The sequence below is a fragment of the Zonotrichia leucophrys genome, chromosome 1, assembly GCF_028769735.1.
Source record: "Zonotrichia leucophrys gambelii isolate GWCS_2022_RI chromosome 1, RI_Zleu_2.0, whole genome shotgun sequence".
Taxonomy (NCBI): Eukaryota; Metazoa; Chordata; class Aves; order Passeriformes; family Passerellidae; genus Zonotrichia; species Zonotrichia leucophrys.
In genome coordinates, this window is record NC_088169.1 from 18,933,592 (window position 1) to 18,960,841 (window position 27,250).

A 27,250-nucleotide genomic window follows, 5' to 3' on the forward strand; every position below is an offset into this window, starting at 1 on the left:
GGATAAGGTACTGTGTGAGAACTGCTTCTTTTTTCTTTTTATTTAAAGACCATTTTCCATTAATTCTCTATTACCTTGCCATTCTGAGTTTAAATCTTAAAGCTGTACTTAAAGTACCAAAGGAGGTTTAGCCACACAATCACCATTTGGCACGGGAAATTGAATGGCTAAGCCCCTGCATGCATGCAGTAGGCTGTACAGTGCTGAGCAGATTGTATAATTGTTCATCATACATTAAGCAACCAATTGCCGATTTATGTACATATGTAGGTTCATCCTTTACCAATTTCCTGTGACTGATAGCTGCCAGGAGATTAAAAGAATAGCCAGTTCCTGTTTCTTTCTCTTCTCTTTATTTTTGTCCTTTAGCAAGAATATTTGTGTGTGTGTGTGTTTAATAGCATTCATTCCCTAGAGAATAATCTCAGTCTTTGTTTTAGCTGGCCTCCTTCTGAGAGTGTGTTAAATCTGTAGCCAAGATCACAGGCAGCTCTGGGCAAATCATTGGGCTGTTATTAACCTGCCTCCATGGCAACTGCTGCTCACCAGCCTGAGGACAAAAAATGTTTTTATTCTGCTGAGTTGCACAAAAGGTTCTAGTGATGCCTTGCACAAAATGGCCATTGAAAGGGAAGATGCAGTGATGTGTGTTTGCGCTGTACAGTTTCATATTTAAATAGTTTTACACTGTTTCATTGGAAGTGGATATACAGCTGAACAGTGCGGCACTTTGGCCATATGGAAAGTAAAAACTAGCAGAAAATTTGAGATGAACTTATTTTAATGCTACTTATTTTTGTCAGCTTGAGTTCACAGGCCTTCAGCCTGCAGTTGTCATCAGAGTGTTAGCAAGTTATTTTGTGAACATGAGCTAGGCAAACATCTTCCTGGGGTTTCAGCTGTACTGTGTGAAGATATTTGCTGACTTAGTGTTGCAGAGAGAGAACATAAAGGTTTCCTGGAAAGCTTTTTAATTGTTTTCAGAAATCCTCTGCTTTGCTTCAGTGCTTCTTTGGGAAGCTTGGTAAGTGTATCTCAGTTCTTGATCAGCTTCAAATTTTAGCGAGTTTTGAAAGCTGCTCTTAGCAGTACAGTTTTAGGCTTAAATGTGTTAAAATTAAAAAATTGGCTGTATTGCTTGGGCTAGGCATGGCTTTAAACTGCTCATAAAGAGTGTTCACAGTGGGATCTGGGGGGAGGCCTGGCAGCCCCAGCACTGAGATGAGGTTGCATCCTGCAGTTAGTTACCTTCTGGCAGGAGGCCATGCAGCTCTGCTGTCAATTTGGGTGCAGAATGACAATGTATGGATGGATGCTGTCTCTTGGAAACATGCTGGTTTGGGATGCTTCATGTGCTTGCAAGCTGGCTGTGTGCTGTTTCCAGGTGTACCAAAGTCTCTCTGATTCCTGCTTTAGCCTTGGGGTCAAGGTGAGTAGTTCCTGCAGTTCCACATTTGGGCAGTTTTCTCTGTTCAAAATAATGTGGTTGCTTTAGACACCTCTGAGGGTGTCTAAAGCCAAGATACCATTGGCTTTGTTGTGCACTGAGAAAATGAAGGCTGCCCAAATTATCTGATGCCTTTTTACTTGGACTGCAGAGGAAGACAAAGAGTATGGCCACAAAGACAATGTGTGTGGCTGCCAGTTGCTGAGAGGTGAGAGGGGGTCTGCCACTGTTACCTTGTGTTTGAGGGTCTGTGGATTAGTGGCAGATACTGTCATGTGTTTGGGTAAGGGATCCAAAAAAACTCCTCAGGGCAAAAGTTCTGCCAATGGCCTGGAAAGCTGGCTTGGCAGTATGAGGTATTAAACATCAATCCTGAGTCTACACCAGTTTTTAGCTTTGTCAGGCTGCTCCCATTTTCTGAAACCAACAGCTTTCCTTTTGGATCCTGTCAATCTCTTGGTTTTGCTTCCAGCTGTTTTATTTTCTGTCTTTGATGGGATCCTTCACTAAAGCAGTCTGTGGGATCAGCACAATTTAAGTGATCAACCTCTCCACACTAAGCAATGATCAGGTGTTGGGTCTCCTGCTTTAGGAGTGTGGCTCGAAAGGTGGTTTGTTTTGTGCTGTGACCACAAGTGTGTTGTCTGTTGGGTCAGAGCATGGTTACTTTTGGATAATCTTGCATGGCTAATCCTGCACCAGGTGCATGCATTTCTTGGATTAACTCTGGGAGGTTTCGACCAGATGCTGCGGAGGAGAGCCAGGCTCACATGTGTGGCTGCTCTTGCATGTGAGCTCTCTCAGGCAGATTCCCCAAAGAGGATTGCTCTGCAAGGTTTGTTGTCTGAACTGAGCCCTGGACCTCTGTGATAAAATGAAAGCCAGAGATGATTTCCTCTGATAGCGTTCATTTGGATTTTGTTTGGCCTGTCACTACCGAGCTGCAGTGTTTGCTCATTTGGCAGTATTTTTGTCATGAAGATAGTTCCTACTGAGTGGACTCCAGCTGTGGACTGACTATAAAACCTTCCCAGGCTTGTTTCTGTACAATCAAATCTTGTCTGCAGTTAGTGAAGTAAGTAATTTTGATGGTGATAGCTGCTTAAGCCTGAGTAGGGCATTTGCTAGTGACTCTCTAAAAGAAGAGTTTCTCACTTATGGAATGGGAAATCTTTCAATTATCAGATGCATATTATTCCCCAGTGCCTCACAGAAGTGCCTGCTCTGCAACTCATTCATTAGTGGGAAAGGGAGGGGGATAAAAATAAACTTGCCTCATGTGGTGGCTGGAGACTTGCTGATCTTTGTGAGGAATTTTTTGGGTGGGAAGATGTGATGTCCTCATTTGCCAGCTGTCTCCTTGCCTTCCAATGCTTTGTCCATGCAGCGCCTTGCCATAGCAGCAGTGGCTGTCCTGCGACGCTGGCCGCTCCATTAAGCGTTGTCTTAATGGCTTGTGTTCTTTGCAGTTGTATGAAATGCACATTAATGGGGACAGCTTAATGCCATCACCCTGAAGTAATGAATTGCTATGGATTGCCATTACCATTACAGCGCAGTTAAAAGCTGCGTTTGTTTCCGATTTGCATTTCCCAGCTTTGTAAGCAGATGGGTTTTCAGGCCACGCAGTTGGAACAAACCTGGCAATTCAGCTGCAACCTCCTTATTGCAGTGTTCATACAAATAGCAGCTCTGGGGGGGATGTTTTGTTAACTCAGACCAGTTAAACAATGCATTTCACTTGATCGTGATACTGCAAACTGTATTCAGGGATCACTGTAAATCCAGTGTATCCTATAAAAAGATGGAAATGTACTGTCTATGTAGTACAGCTTCATGCATCTGCCCTTGACAAAAATTGTTACTCTTTAGACTCCATTCAATTGTTCTGTTGTAAAAGTATCTGTATCCCTATAATATCATGTGAATTTATATAAAAAGGAAATTTGGAAGTACTGGAAGAGCATGGTGTAGCTAAGTTTTGTGGACCTAAATGTATTCATCTTCTAATGAAAGTCCAAATCATCTCCTGCTCTTCCAAAAGGCTTCCTTGTCTTGAGTAGTTGCCTGTCTAGCTCCCAGAGTGCTGCCAGCATAGGTGCCATTAGTAAAGCTGAAACATGGTGAGCTCTAGATGAGCAGCTGAATTGCAATGGATCACTTTAGACAGTGATTTTTTTGCTTTTTCCATTTCATAGTCTGTCTCATCGATCTCCTCTTGATCCTGTAAAGACAGAAGCACTCAGCCCACTTTCTGGGCTTTGAGTCCATACCAACAGATCTGTAGGTCACTGCTTTAGAGGGTGATTCTGTCTTGTACCACCTATAGATTTTTTGCTTAGCATGTCAATGCCTGGGCCTTTTATTCCCTCTGGCTTTTACCAAGTGGAGGACGAATATTCTTTTCCTCATAATTTGCTTTTTGCTCATGACATTTCTTTTGCTTTCTCTCTTCTGCTTAGGTTGCTTTGAATGTTGCATTAAGTGCCTAGGAGGAGTGCCATATGCTTCACTCGTGGCAACCATTCTCTGCTTCTCGGGGGTAGCGTTGTTTTGTGGCTGCGGCCACGTGGCGCTCACGGGAACCGTGTCTATCCTCGAGCAGCACTTCTCCACGACTGCCAGTGACCATGCTTTGCTGAGTGAAGTGTAAGTATGCCTCCCAGTCCCATTATTCATCATAACACCCTCATGCTAAACAAGCAGAGATGGATTCAAACCTCAGTCTCCATCCCTCAGTATTAGGTTGCTTGTTTTTGTAATGGCGCTTGGTCTTTTACTGGTGTTCACGTGCAAAGAGTCAAAGGGTCCTGGTATCTGCTTATCCTGGGACCAGCACTATGTAATATCTTCAGCAGTATCAGACAGTGGAATGGAGTGCATCCCCAGCTGTTTTGGAGACGGCACCCAAGCTGAGTGATGCACTTTGCTTACGTGAAGGGAAGGATGGCACCCAGAGGGACCTTGAAAGCCTTGAGGAGTGGGACAGTGTGAGCCTCATGCTGCTCACCAGCAGCAAGTGCAAGGTGCTGCACCTGGTCAGGGCAATGCCCAGTATCAATACATGCTGACACATGAAGGGATTGAGAGCAGCCCTGCCAAGAAGGACTTGGGGGTGGTCTTGGATGAAAAACTGAACTTGAGTAAGAAATGTGCACTTGCAGCCCAGGAAGCCAGTTTTATCCTGGGCTGCATCCAAAGCAGTGTGACCAGCAGGGTGAGGGAGGTGTTCCTGCCCCTCTGCTCGGGTCAGACCCCACCTGGAGTGCTGCACCCAGCTCTGGGTGTGCTCAACACAGGAAGGACATGGACCTGTTGGAGTGACTCCAAAGGAGGCCACCAAGATGGTATGGGGGCTGGAGCACCTCTTCTGTGAAGACAGGCTGGGAGCTGGGGCTGTTTAGCCTGGAGAAGAGAAAGCTCTGGGGAGACTTTAGAGTAACCTTCCAACACCTAAAGGGACCTACAAGAGAGCTGAAGAGCGACTTGTAGCAGGGCCTGTTGTAACAGAACAAGGGGTAACAATTTTATTTTAAGAGTAGATTAGTTTTTGTTGATGACATACAGTTGTAAGGGATATCAGGAATAACAAAGAAGCATGGTTCTGACCATCCCTCTTCAGAAGAAGCTGGACTAGTAGAGGAGAAAAAGGAGAGAAAAAGTGGAAAGATCTGCAAATGTAGCCTTTGGATATAACCACAGGTGAAATATTTGGGTCATTTATGTTCCCAAGGCTTCTCTGTGAGGTGAGAGGAAGGCCTGGAGTGCTGCCTCAGGTCCCATGTCCAGCAGCCAGCCTGGCCATGTGTGGCTGTGATGAGGGGATGAGCACAGTGGGCATGGTTCATACAGGAGTGCACAGGCAGCAAGCCAGACAGGTGATATTGAAGACTCTGATATCAGGGCCCTGTGCAGCACACTTAATTCTTACTTTCTTTTTAATTTCTGTTCTCCCTGATTCCCTGTGTGTGCTTGCAGGCATAGACCTGCCAGTTTGCTGCATGCCCTCTGGGCACTGGGGCTGGTCCACAGCACCATTTCAGGGCTTCCCCTGTCCACAGGACCCTCTGTACCCTGACCTGCTCTGGGGCTGCTCCCCACTGGGTCCCCCCTTCCAGCACTGCCCACACTCAGTCCCTGGCTGTGGCTGGCAGTGTGTCCCCAGCTCCAGGGCATGAGCCACCAGGGCCCTGCAGTTATACAAAATTAGTGACAAAATGTAAGCAGCTGTTCTTCAGCAGCTGGGTAACAAAACACCCTGTGCTTGCATCAGCCTCCATTTGAGCAAAATAGAAGAAATTGCAAAAGCAGCAGTCACAGGCAGCAAGTTTTATGTTTTGGAGAGTTGTTGACAATGTTTCTTGTCATGTCAGCACCAGCAGCTGGGGAAATGCATAATTCCTACCACAGCAGCTCAGGGCTCACCACTGTGGAGCCAAGGGGGTGAGAAGGGAGAAGAGGTGTTAGAAAGGGGCAAATCTGAGGCTACAGCAACATTAAAAAAAAAAAAGAGTTAGTAACACACCCTTTGGAATAGACTTTTGTAACCACTTTTCCTGTTACTGATTTCTGGTAGAATGCATTGGATCTCTCCTGGACTATTAATGATGGTGAAATGATTTCTTCTATACTCTCTCAAATCCTGAATTAATTTTTTTGTTCCTTACAGCATATATGTAACAGATTTATCCAGTTATTTTTAATCAGTTTGGAAAACAAAGATAACACTTCCCACATAAAGTTTTAAATGAGCAATATCCTATTTTGATACAACGGTAACATTTAACTATATAAATGGTAGTCATCAATTTTCCTTAAGCTAAAACATTCAGATACTCTTTGGAGATCTATTCCAGCAGCTACTTGGTGGAGAATGGCAAGAATCAGAAAAAATATCTTGAGTAAAGCATACTTATCCTCAGAAAACTGGTAGTGTGGATGTATAAAATTAACCTCTTCGTTCTATGAATAACTTCATCAAAAATAACCATCCCAACAATCAAATTAATTTTAAGAAGTTCCAGAGAAATCGTGCTAATAACAAAAAATGACTTTTGAAGACCTGAAATGTTGTATGGAAGATCTGGAATTCTGGTCCTCCAAAATAATTAGCTTTGGATACAGAATCTGATTGATAATATTTAGAAATTATTCTTTTCATCTACCTATTTTAGCTAAAGGAAAAATACTGTTAGAGTGTCATTGCAGATGGTAGATTTTTAAGAAATCAAGAACTTTCTCAAATAACATCTGAGGGAAGTGCTTATACCATGTGCCCTGAGATGATCTTCCTCTGAGTGGTTCCAGAGTACCTAAAACAGAAGCATTTCCTAAATAACTCTTCCATTAAAAACAACACCAACAAACATTTTGAGACACTCAACACTTCTGTGACTTAAAGCACTGAAACTACCAGCTCACTGGGAACTACTCTTTCAGGCAGTAGGGCAGCCTCGGGAGAAGTCACTGCATGTTTGCTGAACTTTATATCAAATATAAAATATTGCTGAATTCAGAAATTTTTGCAAACTTAAGTTAATTGGATTTCACAGGTGGAAATGGTGAATTTCAGGGACTGCTTCCTTTCCCTAAGCCAAAGGAATGACCACAGAGCCTGGTAGTTCAGTCAGGGGTGCAGCTCCAGGCTTTGCCACTTCAAAGCCCTGCATTGTCCCTGTCAGCCATTCCGAAGTTAGGAGCAGTAAGAGGAAAAAGGAAAAGCTCCACAGTGGAGGTGTGAAATTGCAGCTGTAACATGGTGACTAACACCAGTCAGTGCAAGGACTGCAGCACCAACAGGGGATGCTCAGGTGGCTGCAGACTTATGCACATCAGGATTGCTCACCTGGGAAGGGGCACAGTTGTACCAGTGTTTTCCTGCAGTCTGCTTGCTTCAAATGCTGAGGAGCATTGAACTTTGTTTCTAGGAGTTGTCTCTCATTTATTATAATTTGAGAGGACTGACTTTGTTTTTATAGGACTGAAATCTAATTATATTATTTCTTTCTTTTCCATTTTAGAATACAGCTAATGCAGTATGTAATTTATGGCATTGCATCGTTTTTCTTCTTATATGGCATAATCCTTTTGGCGGAAGGTTTTTATACAACAAGTGCTGTGAAGGAGCTGCATGGAGAGTTCAAAACAACAGCCTGTGGCCGCTGCATCAGTGGAATGGTGAGTGGGATCAGGAATGGGAACATCAGTCTTTGCTGCCTAAAACCTGTTGGGTTCAGGTTGATTCCTGGGTTTTGAATAACAGGATGTTGCTGCCTTCTTTGTTTAATTCCTTGTATGTGATCAAGGTCAATCCATGTCTTGGTTCTTATCTCAACTTCCAAGGCTGCTTGGTTAAATCAAAATGCTTCAGATGGGCTGGGTGAGGGCTGCCATGGTCTCCCCTGTCATAAAGCTGAACCCACTGGTCTAAAGTAAACTGAGGAGATTGCTAATTTTAAAACACTTAATGTGAGCCAAAATGAAATTCGTGCTTTTCAACATGGAACACTTGAGTGATGCTTAAAGGCAGACTGTAAAATGGCTGTGGTTTGCAGAGCTATTTAAATATCAAACTGTAATGGCTCTGACTTCCATAGTCAATTGTACTTGAGTGTCTGGATCCTTCAACAAACAGTAATGAATGAATGAAGCTTCACAACATCTTTGCACTTGAATCAAGTATTGATTTGCAGATGGCAAAAGGCAGACAGATAGAATAGCAAGGCTTTTTCGCAAAGCCCTGAAGTTACCAGCCATCTTCTCTTCAGCATACTTCTGTGTTAGAACAAAATTGTAAGCAAAGTTTAACTAAAAATAAAACCTCAGATTCTCACCCACATTGTCCCCAAGGGCACACTCTGCAAGAACAGCCATAACTATGTTTCTGAGAGAAGATTTCAAAGCTATTACTGAAAATCTGAATTCAAAGCTCGTAGTTATGGAGGAAGCTAAGCAGTATGACAGATCGCCCACGGGAAAGTGTGGGTGAAAAGAGAAGAGGCTTTTGATGTGATTGTTGCATTTTAATATACAGTATATATCCTGAACTTAAAAAATATGTACTTTCAGCTGGTTAAATACAAAAGAGATGCATGTTTATTTTCATGAGAGCTAGCAATTTTCCACTGTGCTGTTGGGCACTTACTGAATCTTTCAAGAGCTAATAAAAATAAGGCATCTGATAATTTCCCAGTTTAGTGGCTATTTGCTCAGTTTTTTTCCCAGCAAGTATGGTCTTCACCAAGGAGCAAAATTAGATCTAAAGCAGTGTTTTAAAAAGATCCAAAATAAAGTAGAAACATGCACATCCATGCATCTCATCAGTGCAGACAATTGCTTGGGCAGTTGAGTAGTTGCAGGCACATGACTGTCAGCTGCTTATACAAATACCAGTGTGACACATGGAAATAGGGCAGAAAAATGTGTTTTCATGTTTGTCCATATTTGTCCGTACAATGAAGGAGAGATTTTACCAGCTGAGGAATGGCTTGGAGCTGTAATAAGCTGCATTAATATTTGGTGGTGACAGGAAAAGTGCCTGTGTGCTGCTGTGTAAAACCTTAGGGCTAGAACAAGATTTGTGAGGACACAAAATGTTTAACAGACTAGTGACTGCAGCTGGGTACAGGCAACAGGCTTTTGGACATACAGTGACCTTTTGCCATTTTGATCAAGAGCTCCTCTACTCCTTCTTTCATTACCTTACTGAGCAAAGTCCTGAAAGGCAGTCCCATCTTGCATATGGTTGCTACAGAAGACAGACTTCCATCTTCCCTGAATTATTTGTGTTGGCACTGAAAATGCAGAATAGCCATTTCCCACAGTTATCACATTAAATGTGAGAGTGAGTATATTTTTTTCCTGGCTATTTTAGGATTTAAAGGCTTTGTGCACTTCCTCTCATGCACACTTCCACATACACATATGCAAACTCATGTTTTATTTGTAATGTATCTACAGAAATCCTTTAACCTTTGGTCCTTCCCAAAATCCAAAGGGAGGATTTTCAATTCTCACACAAAACACACAGGTCTGGTGTATGGTGCTATCTAATATGAAATAGGGTATTCCAGTGGAGTTGTCTATAAATTAAAGTTTACCTGGGGTTTTATGGGCCACAGTTTTGCAAGAACTTCCACCTCCCCACACACCACCTCCCTTGACTGAAACCTAACCAGCTGTTCAGCTTTTGCTCAAATACTTGTAGGATTATTCTGGAAAAAATCCCTGTGGGGATGCAGACTTCCAGCACTGCAGCATTAGTTCAGTCCTTTGTTCTGGGTCAGGCTGAGAATCCTCCCCATGAGAGCCTTTCCCATCCTTGCTGTTGTCCTCTGGCACACAAATTTTAAGGTAGTAGGGCTCCAGTGCTTTACTGAAAGTGAAGCCTTTCCAGCCCACTGTAGCTGAGAGAGAACAGCCACAGCTAACAGGGAAAAGAGAGCCCAGAGATGTAACTGCATTCCCCCACCTTCCAAGTGGGATCCAAATCCTGGTCTCACCAGGAGGAGGGAGCTGGGAACTGATGCCAGAGCTACTGTTTCACCATAACACTTTGAAGAGGAGGGAAAAGGGAAGGGAAAAGCAATCAGTGTCACATCTTTTAATCTAACCGAAGAAAATGCGTGTAATGTAGCAGGTTTTTTTCAAAGAGCAAAACCAAACCAGCAAATTTTAGTGGATAAATCCATGATTTTCTAAAGTGAAGTAATTCATTTTCTGCTTGGCAGTGAGTATGAGACCAATTGAATCCTTCTGATCTACTCTTAACAGTCATGGTATGTTTGCAAAAATAGGTATTTTCAAATGTTACATTCCCAATTGATTTCAATACATCAGGGAGTGTGGGGGAGCTCTGTGAACATTGATTCACTGCATGGTTTTGATTTGCAAGTTGTATAGAAATGCTAGTATGTTACAGTTAATTTAAAAAAAAACCCTTAAATTGATTTTTGTTGGAATTTATTGGTTTTAGCCTACAACCAGCATCCCTGCTTAGCTGAGAATCTTGAGAAATCAATGGGCTGCTCTTTCACATGAGGGCAATCTGTTTACTCAAGCAGGCTGATGAAAAAGGAAATGTCTGAATTACTTTCTCTGTAGCACTTAAACTACCAAAGTATTTGTAAGCAATGAGAATACTGATTTTGTGTGCTTGAAAATCAAATGCTTTCTCACTTGAATTCTGAAAGAATGCTTAAGATTACTTTGAAACATTTTGAAGGAAAATTTAAGTAGTCTTTTCAAAGATAAACACAAAGTGTTTGTGTTTTCTCTGCCCAGTTTGTTTTCCTCACCTATGTGCTTGGAGTGGCCTGGCTCGGGGTCTTCGGCTTCTCCGCTGTGCCTGTCTTTATGTTCTATAACATCTGGTCAACTTGTGAAGTCATCAAATCTTTCCAGAGCAATGTGACAGTTCCAGGGGACCAGATCTGCGTGGACATCAGGCAATACGGTACCGCTTCAATCCTGATTGCATCCTTTATCCATCCTCCTCGGTCTGGCTGCAGTAGTTCTGTCTCAGCCTTATCAGACGAATCAAATGCAAAAGCATCTTCTATCTCTGAGTGTGCTATTACTTTTCTAATTAATTCACATTACACTGATCTCTTTCCAGATGCAATCAATTTAACTGAACTGACAAGTCACTTATCTGAAATGATTTTGTAGCAGCTTCCAATACTGTAATATTAGATCAGCCCTAAAATAAACTGCTTGGACACAGTGCTGAGAAATAGATAACCTGATTGTAGGTTTTGAACCCATATGCATATATTCTGTTCTTTCAGAAAACTGTTTTACATTTCAAGATGAAGTAAATGTCTGAATGTTGCACTGACAATTACTTTCAGTTAAAAAACCAAAAACCTGCAGTTAAAAGTCTGCCATAACTAATAATGAGTTAATACTGCTTTCTGATGACACACAGAAATCTGAAGGAGCTGGGACAATAATTTAAAATAAGGTCAGGCTTTTCATGTCTTAAGGTGAGTTTTTCTTGAAGTTTATAATTTCAGCTTCCCTTGTGTAGAAGATCTTATGTCACCATTACCTTTGGCTTCATTCTAGCTAGCATTTTCTAGGAATGTTTCTTTCTTTGGACTAAGTCATTCAAAGCTGAGAAAATGGATTCAAAGTTGAAAAAGTAAGAAAGTTTGGCTTTGCTCTCCTGTCCAGGTAAGTACAGTAGAAGAAATGACACACTAATTTTAAAATCAAGTCTTCAAATCAGTTAAACATATACATTCTATTTTAGCAGCTCACAGCAAAATGAAGACATTTTCTTCAGCAGCAAAGCCCAGGAGTGAAGGGAGATGTGCTCCTCCACCTTCCTGCTTTTCCTGGTTGTTTTGCAGCTGCATTAGTGCTGGATGGGGTTGTACTGTTCCCCTGAGCAGTAAAACCATTTGGGTTTCAGTGTGTGATGGGAGAGAGCAGCTCCCTAACAGACAACATGTGTCACTGAACTTCCCACACATTTTTGGGTGGAAGCAATAGCTAAAAGGCTGAAATTGTATGTAGCAGTTGCAGAGAAGAAACTGACTTGGAAGAAAATCCTGTAAAATTATTTTGAAAGCCATGCCATCCTGAGATCATTTCAATGACCTGCCACATATAGAGTTGCTAATTCCAACCAGCTGGCTTGAAATGCAAAGTTTTATGGGAAAATAAACTGGGTTTCTCTTAATTCAAATAGGTTTTGCTTAAGCTTTACATTTGTTACTGGCCTAAAAGTTTATGTTATTTTAAATCTGCTAGATTCTGTTGACTTTTCAGACTTGAAATCATGTAAGAAAAGTCATTGGGAGTATATGAGGTGCAGCAGACTGAACTTTCTTGTGGCAGTGTTCACTTGATGTTTTTAACTTATTGGAACTAAACCAGAAAAAAATCCTGTAATTTTTCCCTCTAGCTCTGTATTCACACCCTTCCACAGTAGTTTCTGGTTCAAGTGGAACCTCATCTAGTAAGTGCTACCCTGAAAGGTGCCAAGTACCTCCGAGGTGCAGATTCTCTCTTCTGTGCTGAGTGGGGGGAGTAGGCAGAGTGTGCAACTCGACCCAAAGTGCAAAAAGCCAACCAACTGCTAGGCTGCCAGATGGGAAAACCACATCTGAGAACATTCCTTAGCAGCATTCCTCAGTGTGAGGAGAAGGCACAACCTGAGGGAGTTGTTTGAGTTTCTGCTGCCAGCTCCAAGCTGTTCTGGTCAACGCACGGACGCCCAGAATGGGAACACAACTGGCAAGTGGGTGAAAAAGATGAGAAGAGAAAGCCTGTGTTGATTGCTAAAATTAGTGGTTTCTTTTCTGTGGTGTTTCAGGTATTATTCCTTGGAATGCTGTACCTGGCAAAGCCTGTGGCCCAATTTTAGAGAACATCTGCAACACGAATGAGGTACAGAAATGTAACTTGTGTGCAGCTTTTGCCTACAAGTCACTTGGGCTCCATGTAATAAATAACTGATTGATGTTTTTGGAGAGAACTCATGCTAGTAGTATAAAGAGATTGCTTTAATTGTAACAATGAAGTAATTGTTACATCATCCAAAAAAAAGAAAATTATTTTCACACTTTTATTTTCTAAAGCTTTGCTACCATACTAGAAAGATAGTTTTATTATCTTTATTTTCTAGGACACTTGAAGTGCATTTTATACTATTCCTAATGAATTACTTCAATGTTTTAAACATGTTTTTTTCTCTAGTTCTACATGTCTTACCACCTGTTCATTGTGGCTTGTGCTGGAGCTGGTGCCACTGTCATAGCATTGGTGGGTAGTATTTTTTGTTGTTTTGTCATTAAAAAATGTTAATTTTAGGCTTAAGATGCTTTAAGATTAAATTTTGTATATATTAAAGGTAGTGATACTAGACATGAAGGGGGGTGAGCTGTAATCACCATTATTTGCTGCTGTGGTTTGGTCATCTCAAGTCAGCAGGTCCCCAACTTTTGCTTTAGGAAGTCACCTTAACCCGCCTCCCCCATACTTAGGAAAAAATGATTTGCATGTCCTTTCAAAATCCTACTTCTATCCACTATTTCTGCTTTTATTTCCACTATTTATTTTCATTTTTGTAGTTTATTTGATCAGCTGCTTATAACCTCTTGGTTTCCTTTGCCTGGAGCCAGGCAGATTGGTCCAACCCTGCAGTGCCCGTTCAGGTAGCGGTTCCTATGCCTAACGCTTCCTTTAGTGGCCAGCTTCTAACCCTGTGCCAGCCAAGGCTGCTGTAGCACTCACAACTGGCTGACAAAATGGCCTTAGGGCTTGAGCTGGGTTATCCTCCCCAGAGAAATGGCAGGTTTATTTATTTGCATCTTCACCCTGGAAGGAGCTCAGAGTAACATCTGTTGTAAAAGTATCGAGAGTTGCCCAAGTGGGCTTGAGCCGTCACCTTGTTGTATCTTACTCTCCTGTATTTTGTTCTCTTCCACCAGCTGATCTACATGATGGCTACTACATATAACTATGCTGTTTTGAAGTTTAAGAGTCGGGAAGATTGCTGCACTAAATTCTAAATTGTATAAGCCCAGTAAAAAGCTGCATTGCGTAGCTTGAAATACCACTGACACCCTAGACTAAAAGTCTAGCTTTTGGATTTTGTTACAGTAATTGTAAATAGCTTCAGTAAGCATCGTTTAGCTTATCAGATTAATGAAATGACTTCTTGTATATGAACTATGATGTGGATGAGATCTGGCTATTTTTTCATGTTGAGAGGATTCAGTTACTGTAGGGGTGTTTATAAAGCATCCTTCTGAAAAAGGGATGTTTTCATTTCAGGTCTCCACTTGATTTCTAACAGTCATCTCAAACAAATACTGGAACAGTTCAGGGTCAGATGCATTAATTTATTCTTTGCCACGAACGCCAAATACAAATGCCCCTAAGCATGCAAAATATATATGGTGTGAAAGAAAGGAATAATAAAGTAGTGCCAGTCTGTGTTGGCAGAGGTTAGAAGCCCAGGTATTATTAATTTGCTTGTATTTCCAAGTGATTCCATGGATGATGAAATCAATTATTTTCTCTTAAGTGCATGCCAAATGATACTCTTTCTCTAAGAAAATAAATCCTTGTCTTAGCTCTGCGTAAAACAATCACATTCTTTCTTTTGGACCCTGAACTAGTAAGAAACAGCATATAAATAGCTTCTGCTCTTGTATGGCTGCACTTTAGTAACTGATTTCTCAGTAGCCAGATCTCAAAATGTAAGTATGACTGCACAGGAAGCAAAACCATGCATAGATCACAGGGACCTTTTCACAGTGTTGGGGGGAAAAAGAAGGAGAAGTGAATCAATGTTTTCAGATGTAGATGTTTTTGCATGAAGTATGGGTAAAAGAAGTTGGCAAGAGACGAATGCACAAACTAGAAAAACAAACACATAATAATTTAAAAAAGAGAACCGTTTGCTATACACAACTCTTCACCTGAGGTTGGACAATGGAAGTTTAAAATGTAGCTATAAAAATGCAGGATTAAGACTTCTTAACCCAGACATTGCATGCTTTTGCTTAGTTTTGGATTCATGTTTTGATGTTTAATTTTTCGATGTGTTAATGTAGCCTTGTTTGAGTGAATAAAACAGTTCACAGTTTCAGGTTTTCTTCCAGGGGGAGGGTGGAATTCTCATCTGCTTGTTGGGGGAAAAGACCTGCCGGGCTCTGGGCTTGGATATGCATAAGCACCACGACCTTAGAGAGCAGTTCTTCTGAGCACCTCGTAGTTTACAGATTCCGTATACTGCCACGTACAAAACTGTTTGTTCCTGCTTCCCCCCATTCTGCATTTTAATTGACCCGTACAACTCTGTAGCTCATTTTAATACTGTTGTACTAACTTTCTCTAAATTGTGAATAACCAACTGAATTATTAGCATGCCAAATTCTAGAGATCTTTGAAAAATAGCCTCTGTGCTTGTTTTAATAACAGAATGCTTATTAACGTAGAATAACTATTTTTATGGTTGTTGTTTTAAAGAGCGTCTATTAATCTGACTAGCAGCTTGCTTTGCCTCTTGACATGCTCACTCGCCATCATGCTCACCCTTCTCTTCCAGATCCACTTCCTCATGATACTGTCTTCTAACTGGGCCTACTTAAAGGATGCAAGCAAAATGCAGGCCTACCAAGATATCAAAGCAAAAGAAGAGCAGGAGCTTCAGGATATCCAGTCTCGGTCAAAAGAGCAACTCAATTCTTACACATAAATGTTTGCCACAGTAATTCAGCAGAAGAGTTCTGTAGCTCTGACAAATCAGCAAATAGCTGCTCTGCAGTACAGATGTGTGTCTAGCAAACGAAATTAGAGAGAAGTGTAAAAGCTTCACATTCCAGCTCCTGGAAAACTTTTTTAGGGAAATCGTCCCATTGGTAATCTTCCATCCTTTCTAAAAGAGAATGGAGGGTTTATTCCAGGCATTTTAAAAGGCAACACTTTACAAAAAGGGACCAAATTATTCTTCTTTGAGACTTGGTGTTTAACATTTGACTTGTTTTGGAGCATGACGCCCTGCACAAGCCAGTGGCGGGTGCCCCGGCTGAGCAGGCAGTGATCTGTGCAGACCTCAGGCAGTGCAGGGTGTGTGAGTGAGCACTCCCAAAGGAACCCGTGCCCAGCTGGGATTCCTGAGAGAGAGGAGCTCCTGTGTGTGTGTGTGATGGCACAGCTGCAGCAGCTCCCAGGTGGTGCAGGGGGGCTGTTTGGGAGCACCCACACCTGGGCCATGGGAGCAGCTGCACTCCTGTGCCACACACTGCCACATGAGGCATCCCTGTGCTCACCTGAGGGGCGAGCAGATCTCCCAAGTTCTAATCCTTTTATTAACTATTTAACGGAATGTAGACCCCTGGATCTGGATAATGATCCCCTTCTTTGAAAATAAATGTCAGCTTTGCCTTAATATTTATTTTCTATAAATGTTGTAGCATTTATATAGTGGCAGGAGACCATTATCCTACATTTTAAGTAAGTGAAAGTGTTACCTTATTAAAATGACACTGATCTGACAATTCCAAATGAGCGGATGAGAAAGTTTGCAGAGTTTTACACAAACAATAAAATTTGCAGCCATAAAAATAATACAGGATGTCCACCTTTCTCTATCTTGGTGCTTAGCAAATTTATAGTCAGTGCTTATGTGTTTTCCTTTTTACAAATTAATTAGCACACTAAGAAAACGTGGTGTTCAGAAAAAAAAAACAACAAACAAACTGGTGCCATTTTAAAGTCATTTCCCATAGAAGTCTGCCTTCTAATTAATGTTTTTTTTCAGAAGCATTCAGTGATATCTTGAGTATTAGTGATGGTATATTTGGTGTTTGTTCTATATGATATATATATATATATATATATAAATGTTGGGGGGGAAAGTAAAAGTACATCATTCATTTGAAAAAAAATTAAACATTCAAGTCATACCCCTGCTAAGCTGACGTGTGGTTTGGTAGTTTTGACTGTTTGCTGAATATACATCAAAGGAAGCACAAATTCCTTCAAATCAGTATTAAGAGAAAAGGCATTTTTTGGGGGGGGTATTAACATCAAATATAATTTCTTTTGTTAACTATTGAAGTCTAATTTGACAGTTTCAAAAAAGGGGCAAAGTTGATTGATGTAGAGCAAATATGACAAAATAGCCTAGTGTATGTTCTTACCTGTTGCATGAAGGAGACATTTCTACAGCAATGCAGGTGATGTTCTAGCCCAGTGTTTGCATAAGGGTAATAATGGAGGCAGTGTCTTAAAGCCTAATTCTTTTCTAATTCAGTGTAGCTATTACTGGGAGTTTTTGAAGTTTTGTTTAAGTAGTCTAATATTTTTATGTAAAGAGCATTAAATTTTGCTATGTATAAATTTTTGTAACCTAACAGTGAATCAATATTTTCTATCAGTGCCAAGGGCTTCCTGTAGTTACATCCAAGTGTTAAAATAAATATTTGTAGATAATAGACAACACTTGTGTATGCTTATTTGAACCCAGACCTACAGCTACTCCATGGCAGTGCATCTCTAGGCTTTATGTCTCTATCTGAGGTGAAACACGTTCTGTTCCAGAGCTCCCTGCCCTCCTGCATGGGCAGTGCAGCTCTGCAGGTGCAGCTGCAGCAGCAGCTGTGTGCAGCATGCAGTAGTGGTAGTTGTTCCAGGCCAGCATAATGCAACAAGCACTACCCCTTCCCAACATCCAGAAATTTTCAGTCACTTGGAAATTCTGTAAAGGCCAGAGTGGCTGCAATAGCAAATTAAGCAGTATGCAAAATCAGAGTAACCACCACAGCACATTTTAGCTCCATTTCAAAAAGCAAAGCTTGTATCTGTCACAGTTTTGGTACATTGTATTTAAACATCCAGCGAATTTAAGACAGAACTTTGGTTTTTTGCCCCTAAATTCTGTCAAACTTGGCTTCATGTTCTTGTAGTTAGGTCAAGATGAGCAGCCTCAAATGCAGTGCAAGTTGTAATATATGCTGCCACCCAAACTTACTTCATTGATAAAAACTACTGTATTTTATACTGTAAATAAAGTTTAATGATCTTGCCTATAATCTACCTACAAAATACAAAGCTTAAATAAAGATGAGTTAAATAGCATTTTTATTTTAATCTCTCCATTCTGGGCTGGTTAATACCAACGAGGTGATACATGAGAGGGGCTGCTTTTGAAAGTGGCTCCTGCCCCTGCTGTGCAGCAGAAGGGACACCTTATTTTGGGTCTGTCACACTCAGTGCTCTGAAGCTGTGTGAGCCAAGTGCCTCCACGGGACACCTTTAAATCAGGTGATGATGAGGGAATTTTTTCTTCCTTTCATCCACACTTTGAACCATTTGCAGAAGGGACTGGGGGGCGGGGGTTGGCAAAATTGACAAAATTTAGAGGAATTCAGTCAACACAAATCTACCCAAACATACTGATCAGTTTCTGTTCCCTGCTTTGTTCTTTCTCTCACCCTACCCAAGGGCTTCCTCTTGGATTAGTAACACACCAGGACTCCCTGTTTGAAATGAATGACTGAAGTGATGAAACAGATCAAAATCAGCTTTATTAATTTATAATTACACAGCCTGCAGTGTTGGTGCCCTAACATTTATTAAAGGCACAAAACAACTTAAAAATATCTTTCTCATAATAATAATAATAATAAAAATTAAAAAATCAGTAGTTATTGTTCACCAGAAGCTTTCATCCACGTCTCCATGAGAAATGTCTGCAAGACTATATTGATTATAGGAGGGAGGAAAACAAAGTGGTATGAGTTAATGTAGTTTATCTTAAATCTTAAGTTCTGTTTTAAAATGAGTATTAAGAGACTGCCTTTGCTGTTTCAGTGACCTCCTGGCAATAAAACCAACCCTAAATCAGGAGGATTTGGGCCTTCATTAACTGAAAGGCATCACCTCTAAAGGAAAATGAACTTCTGTAGTGCTCACCAAGTGAAAACAACACAACCGGTGCAATTCAGGAGCAGCAGGGTAGGGTCTGTTATGCTTAACAGCACAGACAATATTGAATCATTACTATGGTTATAGTAAACCTTTATGGTTTTTTTTCCTAATTGCTCCATATTTATTTTTTGCTTATTTTCAATTCTACTGAAAGATTTGGAGGAGGATTGTTTGGTTTTTCTCTCACAAGTAACTAAACTGTATTTATCAATGCCTAGAGAAAACCAGAGGAAATGCCTGGGTTGTTGTGACTCAGTGCAGGCAGACAAAATCTCTAAATGAAGCATCTTAAAAGTCCACAATGCTACTGAGGAATCAAAGCTAGGAACAGACTATGGTGAGGTGCAGCACAGACAAACCCTTACCCAGGGTGTCGTCACCCAAGAACAATCCCTCAAACTCCAGCTCTCTGTGAAAAAGTTGTGAGTGCCACAACTACTGAAACAGATCATAAAGTGCAGCTCTCAGATGTGAGCTACATACAGTGCTTAACTTGCATGTACAAGAATTGGAAGGATCTTCAATTTTTCTGACACAATTGCTTTTGATTAATAATTTATTTGGGTTTCTAAGGAGGCAGATGTTTCTTAACATAATTAATACTAAATCTATTAAAACTATATATTAGTTATATTATTATTATTTGTTAATATGGAGTACTAGAAGTGATTAATACATGAACCTTACCTGTCATCATTTTCAGTAGATAGAAGTCCTTCTGAGGGTGACCCTTCTCTTATTTCTTCTTTTTTTGAATCCTGGTAACCAAGAGGAAAATACACTTTCTCTAACCAGTTGTAATGTCAAAGTGATCTAATAATAGTATCTACATTTTTAAGGCTCATAACTGAAAATAAAAATATTCCAAAGGACCAGCCCTATTTCTACAAATGCCACACTGGATCTAGAATAGTAACACTTAGGAAATTTAGACTGGGATCATGGCTGAACAAAAGCATCCTGCATTCCTTCACTGAAGTCATGTCCACCCATACCTCTTCCTTAACAGTCTGAATTTCCATTTTGCCAGAATAAATTCTGTTGTGTTAGAGGAACACAACCTGACATGTGTAGCTTCAAACTGTATTTAAACACAGTTCAAGCTAAAAATTGAGGACTTTAAAATATTGTCCTAGAACATTAAAAACCAAGCTAACAAATCCCCCACCCAGAGGACACCAGTAACCCTTACAGAACAAAGTTTTCTGTGTTTTTTCTTTTGGATCATCACACTTTTCCAATACAAATCCAAACACTCTGCTCTGCAGATTGCTACATAAAGTTTATAAGTGAAGAAAAAATTAAATTTTCATTCTAAGCATGCCTAGCAAGACACAAATTTGGTCAATAATATTTTTGGGACCGTGTTTTGAGAATAATCACCTTGTTTGCCAGTTCCTGCTCTCTGCTCTGCTGAATTATTCTCATGTATTTTTCTAATGGATTGGAAGGAGGATCCTTTACATTATTTTCAGCAGCAGTGCTAGCATGGTCAGATTTTACTCCCTCTTCTATTTCTTCATCTGTTTTCACTGAGTCTTGGATATACTTTAAGACACAAAAATAAAAATAAATACTGATTAGAAAAATACATTTCTACCTTACTACCTGCAATACATGCAGAATTTCCCCTTAAACTCAGTAAAACACACCAGTCTAAGCAGTATTAAACAGGACCTAAAAATCCAGAACACTAAGCACTAAGTGTTTAAGCTCAAAGGGATTTAAGCAAACTCAAGATCTCCTTATACCCTCTGCTTCCCAGAGGGAAGCAGAAGTCCTGGAAGTCCTGACAGATGGACATGAACATATTGTGGTGGTGTCCCCACCTGCAGTGGCCACACCACAGAGACAGCAAATGTTCAGCTTGTTCCAACAGCATGGTGACAGTGGCCATTAAATTGTAGCTTCCAGTTACATGAGGCGGGGAAGGAAAGGCATCTGTTTCCAGTGAAAAAGTCATTTGGCATAAGGAGACACTCTAGTGAGACTGGTTAATCACAAAAGTACATAAAATAACTTAGCCTCTACTACATTCACTTTATGAAATAAAAATCTACTTTTAACCAAGTAACATAACAACCCTAAAATGCAAGCCACTACAAGGCTGTATCACTGTCAGAAATTAAATTACCACCTCTTCGTTAAGCTTCTCCACGTCTTTTTGCTCGTTTTCCAAAGCTTCCTGTTGTTCTTTCTCTTTCCTTTCTTCTCCTGCTTTCCTTTCTTCTTCTAAGTTTTGCTCAACTTCTCCGTTCTGTTCTTCAATCTGCCTTTGATCCAGCACTGCTGTGAAAAATTATTTCAACATCTGTAATTTGATTTATGTAGTTCAGTAATCAGTACAAGAGCATATAAATCAGTACCAGGTTCCTGTATAATGTTAACAGGAAATGAAATGAAAAACAACTGCATATACTGTTTGTACATACACTGAACTTACTCTTGGGTATGGGCTAATGTGTTTTCCCACCTCCAAACATTTCCTAGTCTGATAAATGACTCACCAAGAGTTAAAGAGTAGAGCCAAAGTACAGGCCAGAGATTTGACAGATCTGTGCACTTCTCATTCCTTTCATGGCTATTCTTATTAAAGCAAATAAAGCCAAACCTTTATTATCCCAAAGTCCATGTTACTGTATTCCTTCCCCCTCTGCAATGTAGTTGGATACAATTCTTTATATTTATAAAGCAAAGTATTTAAAACCCCTTGGAAAATTATTGCAGGACACTGGTATGGCCAATATATTTAAAAAGTTGTGTACAAATAACAGCATTGGCAATGAGATGGGCAAACTAAGGACTGGGAATCATGTGAAGCTAGAAAATCCTTCTCTAAAATAAAAAGAATCATAATGTTTGCATCTAGAACAGTTAGAAAAGCAGCATATGCTGACTATATATGAGATATTATTCTCATCTAGTCAAAGAATTAAAACTGCATTGTGATAATAAAGTTCACCAACAGAGTCAAGAATAAATTTTTTAAAATCCAGACAAGCAGTACATAAAATTCTTCAAAACATTTAATGTCTCATTCCTATCAAGAGCTGAAATTATATTTAATAATTACCCTAATGAAAAAATAAATAATCTCACAAGAGGCTGGATGGGCAGGTGGGATGGGTGGCAAGAATGTTTTAATTAAAAGCAAATTTAACTAAATCCAGGATGAAAAAAGTCATCTTCATACAAAAAAGCAAAGGAAAACACTCCTTTCTCCTTATTACAGAAATGGCACTTTCTGAAAAATTTTTCAACCACACCAGCCTACATACCTACAGACTCTTAAATATTTGTCTTTCTGTGTTACACATTTGACATTTTAAAAAGGGTACTTTCTTTTGTGTCTGAGCTGAGAACTCACTCAAGTCCTGCAGTGAAGTGGCTGCTGCTGGCACAGGGGCTGTGACACAGTTTCCATCCACAATGTCCCCAGATGGATGCAAGACATCACTTTCACACTCCTCTGGTATGTCCCCCTGATCTGGAGAAGAAATGTGAACAATGGCTCCTTTATTTTGTAATTGCAAAAGTGGAGCACAGCAATGGACAGAGAGTGTGGGAATGGCTAAATTAGAACACGAAAATATCAGCACTAATTGAGCATTTTCCCTTCAACTTGATCATCTCCCTCAGAATTAAGAATTATCATAGGCTGTACTTGCTTCCTTAATTACAGGATTGTTAGTTTTGAAATTAGCTATTGGAACACATTTGTTTATAAAGCCAAAACTGTAGAAATATACAACAGAAACCCAAGATGTTTTCATTTCTTAACAAAATCAAGATACAAGTAACAGAAAAATTGAATATCCAAGTTCAGCTCATAGTTTTTATGCATATAAAAATAATCTTTAACTATCTGGTCACACACTCTTTAATGAGGTCTTTGCCTTCTTCAGTGCACAGGATGGATGCTGCTAACTCAGATATTCTACATTATACTATCTTTTCCCTGAGCAAGGCTGGCTCTCAATTCACAAAACCACAATTACTGTCCTTCCTCTTTGATCATTGCTGTGATACTGAACTGCTTTTAAATTACTGATTTGCAAATACGCAGACTGCTGTTACCTCACTTGATGGGAGACAGAAAAAAAGAGCTAAAACAAGATGTGGCCATTACCTCTAGATAGCCAGCCTGAAATACACAGGACTATTCTCCCAAGCACTTGGTGTAGCATAGCACAGATACTCTATATATCTCTAGGTTTTGGGTAAAGCTTTAGAAAACATAAATTTTCATCCTTCATATACTAGCAATGTCTCAAACTTTTTTCTTTTTCACATAATAATAAAACTGAAATATTTTACATGAAAAAACCCAAGTCAACCAAACTGATCATCCTCTCTCTCTCTGAATGGTTTAAATTTCTTTAATTTAAAACTCTTTTAAAGGAACTACAGATGAAATTTATGGTTTCAAAAAAATTTCTGTCAAGCTGTCATTCTAAGTTGGGAGAATGTTTTCAGTTTCTTACCAAAGCAAGAGGAATTCCTACCTGCTTCACCTAGGAAAACAAATTCTATATATGAGGTGTTTTGCAAGACCAAAATAATGGGCTATCACACTCAAAAGAAAATCTATTCTGTTTTGCTGCTCTCTCTTAATTATAAAGCTATCAACAACAACATTATTTCCATATGAGGCACCAATAAGCATCAGGTGTATTTAAATTTTAAAAAATCCTTTCATAAACTTGTCCTAGTTAAATAATACTTCTAACTTCAAAATGACTGCTAACAACATAAACAAACAAAGAAACCCAAACCAGAACCATTAATAGTAAAAAACATGTTAAATTAACTACTCTGCAAAGGAAAAAAAGGTAACTCTGTACACTTCCACTCCCTTTTTAAGGGTAGACAGCAAGAGATGCATTATTCCCTTAAGCACAGCACCCAGAAACAGTTGCTGCCAAAATAATCTGCTGATCTTTTCTTTCTAGAACTCACTCACAGTAGGACTAAAAGATTTCCTTATTTTCTGATATCTCCTTTAAGTCACTGATTTTTTTTTACTGTTACTGTTACTATTTCAACTTCATCCTTCACTGTATCTTTTTCTGTATTTACTTCTTAGATTTTACTTTCTTACCCGCCTCTCCCTGCAATTTCTCCTGAGCCACCTCCTTTCCTTTTCAGCCAGTGTGATTTCCTCCTACATACTGAGATTGTCTCTTGATGCAGGCTCACCCAACTAAAGTACTGCTCATTGAGAAATCATCAGCATATGTGAATTCTTACAGACTGACCACCACACATCAGCAAATGATTCATTAGCACCTTACCTGGGCACAGCATCCACTCTGCCCTAATTGCCAAGAAAATGCCAGTCTGTTGTCATATGTAATAAAATAAAAATGAAATATGTAATGTATTCCCAAAAGTCTCCCATACAAAATTTAACAAATAAATATAAGTCTATTTAAAATGTGAGATGAGTAGAAACCATTAGTGGCTACAGGCTTGGTTCGTATTCAAATAATGCATTTAAAGCTTATAAAAGAAATAAATGAGAGAAATCAAACCAGCTGAGTAATGCGTAAAGCTTCACAGAAATGCACAGATGAGGCATTATCTTCTGCCAGTTATCACATCTGCTATTTAAACAAACATCTTTTTTGGTTGCTTGCTTTTAAAATACTGAAAGCCATATTCCATAGGGACAGGAGAGTGAGCAAGGGCTCCACTCCATTTTCCATATGATCTAACCACAGCCAAATGAATAAACCAGTCTGAAAACATTCCCACCAGACAGAATCACTGGTTTCAATGAAAATACCCCAAACTCTCCCATCAACAACCACAATCTCTTCACCACCCATGAGTTTAGTGACACCACACAATGCCACATGTCCACCAAGCCTCAGAACTTTACAGACCTCATGAAATCTGCAAATAGGAAGGGTTACCTGGCTGTTCACATCTTCCTCATTGACAACTTCATTTACTTTAAACCCACAGTTTCATGGGAGATAAGGCTGCTAAGGTTCAACACTAGGATGTCACTCTAAGTAAGGCCTGTACCTGCTTCTATTTCTCACTCCATACACAAATGGCTATAAAGGACACCAAGTGTGATTACACTCTTCTGTCTACACTACCTTACTTACATCAAAGATTTCTGAAAACTGACCCTGCAGCATACACAGAGAAGAAAACATTTTATAGCCTGCAATCAACAGAGAGAAGAAATGCAATTAAATGGAATACTGACCTCAGAGAAAAAAAAAGGGACAAAATTCAGGTTTCAGTAACTGAACCACATGTTGCAAAACTACTCAGAGATGCTGATTACCTGCATAAGAGTTCCTTTGATTAACTGCAAGAGTTCTTCCCACATTTACATGCAAACTAAAGGAACTTCTAATTCACACTACTATTTAAGCCTCAGTTACTGAAGGAAGAATCAAGAGTGCATGCAATAACTACAGAAATCTATCTTTAGACTTATAACCTGGTTCTAATTTATGCAACAGATATAATAAAAGCCCTATTTAGTTCACATAATACAGGAAAGTACACTTTCCTGTTTAAAAAAAAATTTTACACCATTTTAGAACATTCCAAAGCAACCATCAGACCAACAGCATTAATCAGATCAAGGTTATGCAAGATTTCTGAACAAATTTATGTTACAAATTTCAGAACCAACTCAATTTAATGTCTGCTTATTACTATATACATTTACCTAAAGATGCAAGAATGAAGAAATTTAATACCCCATCATCTGAGACATTGATTTTCCCTAATTCCAAAATCAATCAGAAATTTTTCTCTCCAACTAGAGTCTTAAAACTATGAAGACAGTTATCCTATACTGTTAAACAAACTCTCTGAAATGCACCAAAACTTACCTTCAAGAGTAGAAATGTGCTCTTCAAGATCCTCATACCTTAGTTTCTCTGGTTTGTGAATATCACTGAGATCTTGTTTATCTGTTTGTTGACTCTGAAGTCTGAAAAAAATAAGGAAGAATATAAATAAATTAATAAATATAAATGCTGAACTTCTAAGCAAACAGCCATCTGAAATTCACTCACATGCTAAGCAACAGTCTAAACCAAATCCATGAAACTTTCTGACTCAAATTTATGGTATTTCAATCCAGTTCTCTAACTTTTACCAAAAGTCCACTGCATTCCCCTTCAGTCTTTTCCCAAGGTCTTTCCATGACATAATTTTATTACATTAAAACAAAATAAAAAGAGTAAGAAAAAATGTAAAAAAGGAGAAATACAATGAATAGTGACAGTCAACTGAAATTAAGAAATTTGCCTTTTTAAGCTTTGTGATACTTGTGAGCTTAATTCCCATTTTGATGTCATCTTAACAGATGTGTTGGAAATGTATAAGGATTAGATGTCTGGCAAAACAAGAGATGCAGGGGTGAAAATCTGGGTTCTACCAAAATGGGGTTAGTGCCCTCATTCTAAATCCCCGTTTATCTCATCACAAAGACAATGTGAAAGAACAATGTGTCCCACGTGACCCAGCTACTAAACTCTGACCAGAACCAGAAGAGCAAAAGGAGTGCAGGTCACTAATGAAATTCAGCATCAGCACTTCATAAAGGAGCTTACTTCACACCAGCTGGTGCCCTTCATCACAGCCTGTTTGTGCTCACAATTTCTAAGGAATACAGGTCTTCCATGGGACAAAAGTGGAGAACAAACAATACAAACAATACCAAACATACCCCCAACAATGAGATTTGTTCATAAGCAAAAAGTGAATCTGGGTATAGACAAATAAATCTGCATTGCTAAAAGGATACTTCAGTGATGTCAGTGGGGAAAAACACCCTGTAAATTAAACAGGACAGAGTAAATGAAATTTCAAGTTTTGGAAATCTATTTCATGTTTTGAGTCTTTCCTTCACAGAAAGGGTTAAGTGCTAAATAATTCTCAAGGGTGTGAAGTTCAAGGACATGCATGTCACTTTCTTCAATACTATGTCCTGCAACACTGCTAGAATGACAGAGAAAACCCACTGCCTCAGCAACAACCCTCAACTGGTTCCTTCAGGCCTAAACAAACAAACAAATGAAAAATTAGGTAATAATCTGCCTTATCACTTAGTCTTCCTGTCTGTGTTTACTGGTTTCCTTCATACCACTCATATCTTGTAGCATAAATAAACAAGGAGCTCCTGTAGTTGCAGAAGCAATTGTTCTTCCCCACTGACTGAGCTCTGACTTCTAACAGCTTGCCACGGATGTTACAGCATCATATTCGCTTCTCTTGCCTTTTCAAAGAACTTCCCATTGCCACTACAAATCTACAGGTCATAAACTAATCCCACAGTACACATCAGTGATGTGGCATTTGCCTAATAATAAGAGT

General features: G+C 39.6%; 2 protein-coding genes across 11 annotated transcripts in view; one reads left to right on the forward strand and one right to left on the reverse strand.

Annotated features, from left to right (window-relative positions):
- Positions 1 to 18,046, forward strand: part of GPM6B (glycoprotein M6B) — a 106,925-nt gene extending 88,879 nt beyond the window's left edge. For 4 of the 7 annotated variants that reach the window (XM_064708287.1, XM_064708315.1, XM_064708305.1 and 1 more), the window contains 6 exons: positions 3,910 to 4,096; positions 7,468 to 7,624; positions 10,730 to 10,901; positions 12,771 to 12,844; positions 13,154 to 13,219; positions 15,513 to 18,046. In XM_064708287.1, coding sequence (XP_064564357.1) covers positions 3,910 to 4,096; positions 7,468 to 7,624; positions 10,730 to 10,901; positions 12,771 to 12,844; positions 13,154 to 13,219; positions 15,513 to 15,662 — 806 coding nt within the window. In that variant the 3' untranslated portion in view covers positions 15,663 to 18,046. Of the gene's footprint in view, positions 1 to 3,909; positions 4,097 to 7,467; positions 7,625 to 10,729; positions 10,902 to 12,770; positions 12,845 to 13,153; positions 13,220 to 13,887 lie in introns of all 7 variants that reach the window. The other 3 variants (XM_064708337.1, XM_064708295.1, XM_064708327.1) reach the window with 1 other exon arrangement.
- Positions 18,047 to 18,471: 425 nt separating this feature from the next.
- Positions 18,472 to 27,250, reverse strand: part of OFD1 (OFD1 centriole and centriolar satellite protein) — a 29,594-nt gene continuing 20,815 nt past the window's right edge. For 2 of the 4 annotated variants that reach the window (XM_064708264.1, XM_064708254.1), the window contains exons 16-21: positions 25,762 to 25,862; positions 22,266 to 22,385; positions 21,036 to 21,187; positions 20,282 to 20,446; positions 19,586 to 19,656; positions 18,528 to 18,668 (exon numbers count right to left, since the gene is read on the reverse strand). In XM_064708264.1, coding sequence (XP_064564334.1) covers positions 18,623 to 18,668; positions 19,586 to 19,656; positions 20,282 to 20,446; positions 21,036 to 21,187; positions 22,266 to 22,385; positions 25,762 to 25,862 — 655 coding nt within the window. In that variant the 3' untranslated portion in view covers positions 18,528 to 18,622. Of the gene's footprint in view, positions 18,669 to 19,585; positions 19,657 to 20,281; positions 20,447 to 21,035; positions 21,188 to 22,265; positions 22,386 to 25,761; positions 25,863 to 27,250 lie in introns of all 4 variants that reach the window. The other 2 variants (XM_064708234.1, XM_064708244.1) reach the window with 2 other exon arrangements.